The 4,442-nt window shown below is 56.3% G+C and overlaps 1 protein-coding gene across 5 annotated transcripts in view; it reads left to right on the top strand.

Annotated features, from left to right (window-relative positions):
- Nucleotides 1-3,495: 3,495 nt before the first annotated feature.
- The window catches only part of FOSL1 (FOS-like antigen 1), a 13,261-nt gene continuing 12,314 nt past the window's right edge, over nucleotides 3,496-4,442 (top strand). For 4 of the 5 annotated variants that reach the window (XM_011965220.1, XM_011965219.1, XM_011965218.1 and 1 more), the window contains exon 1: nucleotides 3,496-3,781. In XM_011965220.1, the coding sequence (XP_011820610.1) occupies nucleotides 3,683-3,781 (99 nt within the window). In that variant the 5' untranslated portion in view covers nucleotides 3,496-3,682. The remainder of the gene's footprint in view (nucleotides 3,782-4,442) is intronic. The other variant, XM_011965217.1, reaches the window with a different exon arrangement.

Raw genomic sequence — 4,442 nt, 5'->3', positions numbered from 1 at the left:
GGCAGGCAGATTGCTTGAGCCAAAAAAAATTAGCTGGGCGTGGTGGCACGCGCCTGTAGCCCCAGCTACTCGGGAGGCTGAGAAGGGAGGATTGCTTGAGCCCAGCAGGTTGAGGCTGCAGTGAGCTGTGATCTTGCCACTGCATTCCAGCCTAGGCATCAGAGTGAGACCCTACCTCAAACCAACCAACCAACCAAACAAACAAAAACAACATAAACTTCAATTAAAGAGTGAATAGAAACTGATAAACATAAATATCACCTCCAATGCCCTGGCCACACTGAGAACCCACTGGGTGCCAAGCCTCCTTTCCTTCACTGCAGTCCCAAAAGGTGGGGATTCTCTGGGACTTAGAGAGGGGAAGGGACTGAGCCAGTCTTACAGAGCCACCAAGGCACAGTGGCAGAGTCTCTCAGGCCTCCCTGCCCCCAAACTTCCAGCGATGGCTGTGGCCCCCTGGGGTTCTCTCCCGGCCTCCCTCAGTGGAAGCTGGTGAGGTCAGAGGCCAGGAACGTTTCTACGGCCACAAGGCTGGGGTTAGTGATTGAGGAGGTTGGAATGTGCTCCCTCTGAAAGGACCTCCTTGTGGCTCCAGCGACGGTTAGAGCAGGAAGAGACTTTCAAAGTCATGTAATCACACACACACACACACACACACACACACACACGCTCACCCCAGACCTGAAACCCTGCTCCCTCAGTTGCCGCAGTGGCCCCAGCATCCACTGCTTGGGGACCGTGGGGTCGGGTGCAGGGTGACATTTCTGGAGCAGGCAAGCGAACACAGGCAAGGCTGACCTGTGTCATCCCTCCCTGGTTACCTGTGTCACACTTGACCTGTCCAGGTTGGGCTCTGCCAAGAAGTTGAGGTATCAGTGTGTGTGTATGTGCGGGCACATGTGTGTGCACATGTGCTGTACGAGTGCCTTCACGTGTGATCAGTCCCAAAGGTTCCCACCCCTGGGGCTTTTTATTAACATGTGAATTCATCTTCACTGCTATTTGTCAATTTTTTTTTTTTTTTTTTTTTTGACGGAGCTTCACTCTGTCACCCAGGCTGGAGTGCTGTGGCGCAATCTTGGCTCACTGCAACTTCCGCCTCCCGGGTTCAAGCGATTCTCCTGCCTCAGCCTCCCGAGCGGCTGGGACTACAGGCATGGGCCACGATGCCCAGCTAATTTTTGTATTTTTAGTAGAGACAGGGTTTCACCATATTGGCCAGGTTGGTCTCTAAATCCTGACCTCATGATCCACCCGCCTCGGCCTCCCAAAGTGCTGGGATTACAGGCGTGAGCCACAGCAGCCAGCCTATGTGTCAAATTCTTACTATGTGTTGTGCTAAGCATGTGACATTATTTGTGTCCTCCAACAACCCTTGAGACAGTTATCATTATGTCTCCATTTCACAGATAAAGAAAGAGGCTCTGAGAGATTGTGTGCCTCATCTAGGTCACACAATTGGTGAGCAGCCTAACCACATTCAAACCCAGACCCCAGAGCTGTCTGACCCCAGCACGGGTGTTCTGTCCACGGATCACACTGCCTCAGAAACACTCTCCTCTCCTTTCTGTCTGTCTCTCTCTTTCTCTCTCTGTCTCTGTCTTTCTCTCTCTGTCTCTCTCTCTCTCTCTCTCTCACACACACACACACACACACACACACACACAGATCATGATGACCAGAGGATGACAAACATTGGGTCGTTCAAAGGCAAAGGAGAGGCACCAGGTTGGTAACGACTTTCTGAGTGCACAACACTTTACAGCTTACAAAGCCCTTTCATATCTGTGATCTCATTTGATCCCACAACAGCTCCGTGAGATCAGCAGCGAGGCCCAATTGAGGGAAGGTGACCTGCCCAGTGTCACACAGACAGAAAATGGTAGCTCTGGGACTAGAACCCCAGGGTCAAACTGGCCTTCCTGGCTCTAAGTACCGAGTGCACCCACAGACTGCTGGCCTGTGTTCCCAAGGAAAGTAGCCCAGAGGGAAAAGCTAGAGCTGATGAAATGGAAGGACCGATGGAGAAGCAGGAGAGCCCAGCCCTCTTGATCTATTTACTTTGAGTCTTGCTGTGTCCCCCAGGCTGGAGTGCAGTGGCACAGTCACAGCTCACTGCAGCCTCGACCTCCCTGGCTCAAGCCATCCTCCCTCCTCAGCCTCCAGAATAGCTGGGACCACAAGGCAGGAGTACCACCATGTCCAGAAAAATTTTTTAATTTTTTGTAGAGATGGGGTCTCAAATGGTTCTTTCTGCCTTGGCCTCCCAAAGTGCTAGGATTACAGGCATGAGCCACCATACCTGGCCCCAGCCCTCTTTCTGTAGTCGTGTGACAGCTGGCAGCTCAGTACTCCATCTGGGCCTCAGTTTCCTCACCTATAGATGGAAGTAATCAGAGAGGAAGCTTTGGGATGGTACCTAGCACTGACATTCTGGATGTGCAACAAGGTGTCTGTAAAAGTGTAAGGGCTGTGAAAAATCTTGGCTGAGCCTGCGCTTGGAGCGCCCATGGCTGTGACTTGGCAACCTGTGCCAGCTACTCACTTAGCAACCTTGAGCAATTCATTTCAACATCTCCCAGCCTCAGTTTCCCCATCTGTAAAACAGGGATGAGGATGATACCTGCCTCCCAAGCACGTTTGGCCATGGCCTCACATTCCCTCGCCTTTGACATACTCTCCAAACAAGACTGGTGGCCGAAAGGCACTGACAGTAAAGAAGATGGCGTTTATCAGACCTCAGGACACCTGTAGTGGCCCTGAATTAAAATTCGTTATGGTTCCTGAAATTATCCTGAGTAATACAATTATATTGCATTGTATGTGTGGTTAGTTCAAAGCATTACCTTATCGTAAACATTTAAAATATACCACCCAGCCTGGGCAACACGGCAAGACCCAATCTCTACAAAAAACACAAAAATTCCCCAGGCGTGGTGACGCGCGCCTGTAGTCCCACTTACTTGGAGGGGGCGCTGAGGCAGGAGAATCCCTTGAGTTCAGGAAGTTGAGCCTGCAGTGCGCCGAGATCGGGCCACTGCACTCCAGCATGGGTGACAGAGACCCTGTCTCAAAAATATAAAGTGAAATAAAATAAAATATGCCACCATTTTTGTAACCCTGGTTTGTCATTTATTCACTTTTCATATACTCGAAGCCTTAAAACAAGGCCAGCGGAAAGATCTCACTCCACGAAGCTTTGGGTGGCGGTTGGCGTGGCTCCTAGAGATGTGATTCTTTCACGCTATTTTGTGGGAGCAGAAACGGAGACTAGCCCAGGCCGCGAGAGGGCTGGGGCGGTGCGCGGGCTCGGGCAGGTGCGTCAGTCCGCGGGGGAACCCGGGGCTCCACCTGGGCGCGGCGAGGAAGTTGCACCATGTATGGGCAGCTACGTCAGGGGGGCGGGCCCGCAGCCACCGGGGAACGCCGAGCCGGGCCCATCCCAGTGAAAAGGCTGCCGCCGGACTGGGGGAGGCGTCGCCAAGTTCGGGACCGACGGGCCAAGGCTGCGCGTCTCGCGGGTGGAGCCTGGAGGTGACCGCGCCGCTGCAACGCCCCCACCCCCCGCGGTCGCAGTGGTTCAGCCCGAGAACTTTTCATTCATAAAAAGAAAAGACTCCGCACGGCGCGGGTGAGTCAGAACCCAGCAGCCGTGGACCCCGCGAAGCCGCCAGCCCCGGGCATGTTCCGAGACTTCGGGGAACCAGGCCCGAGCTCCGGGAACGGCGGCGGGTATGGCGGCCCCGCGCAGCACCCGGCCACAGCGCAGGCAGCCCAGCAGGTGAGAGGGGCCCGACGCCTGGGGTCCCCCGGGAGGACGGCGCGTGGGAGGCCGGGTCAACTGCCGCACACTCCGGGACTGGAGCCGGGAAGCGGAGTCTGGGCCGGGCTGGGGGCCGGGGCGAGGATCCTGCCCCTCGGCGTCCGGGGCCAGTTGCCCCCACTGCGCAGCGGGCGGCAGAGACCCGCGAACTCCCCTTCTCCCAGCCGCCCCCTTCTCCCTTGCAGTCCGCGTCTGTCCCTCTGTCTCCTTGCCCGCTTTCTCTCCTCCTGCCCACCTCTGACTTCTGCGTCCACCCTGCTTCAGAAGGGGCGTGGGCGCCTGGGTTGGCCGCCCCGACGGCTCGGAGGGTCTCTTCGCCTTGGGCTGAATTCCTGGGATCTGGAGTCTGGGCCGGGGTGAGATGTCCCAACACTGGAGGGAGGCGGGATCCTTCGGGAGAGCATCTGGGCCGGGGTGGGAGTCCCGGCCCGGTCTGCGACCGTCCGCGTGTCCGTCCGTCTGTTTGTCCTTCGCCCCTCCGTCGCCAAGTCCCTATCGTTTCTCCGCCTGGGGAGCCCCGGGGGGTCCGGGCAGTGGACCTTTGCCGAATGCGGCGAATAGAGACCTCGAGGTTCCGGGACGTGCGCGGGGTCAGGCTGCGGGCGACTCTCGCGACCCC

The sequence above is a fragment of the Mandrillus leucophaeus genome, unplaced genomic scaffold, assembly GCF_000951045.1.
Source record: "Mandrillus leucophaeus isolate KB7577 unplaced genomic scaffold, Mleu.le_1.0 Scaffold718, whole genome shotgun sequence".
NCBI classification, from domain to species: Eukaryota; Metazoa; Chordata; class Mammalia; order Primates; family Cercopithecidae; genus Mandrillus; species Mandrillus leucophaeus.
This window is presented reverse-complemented; position numbering and strand designations above follow the sequence as displayed.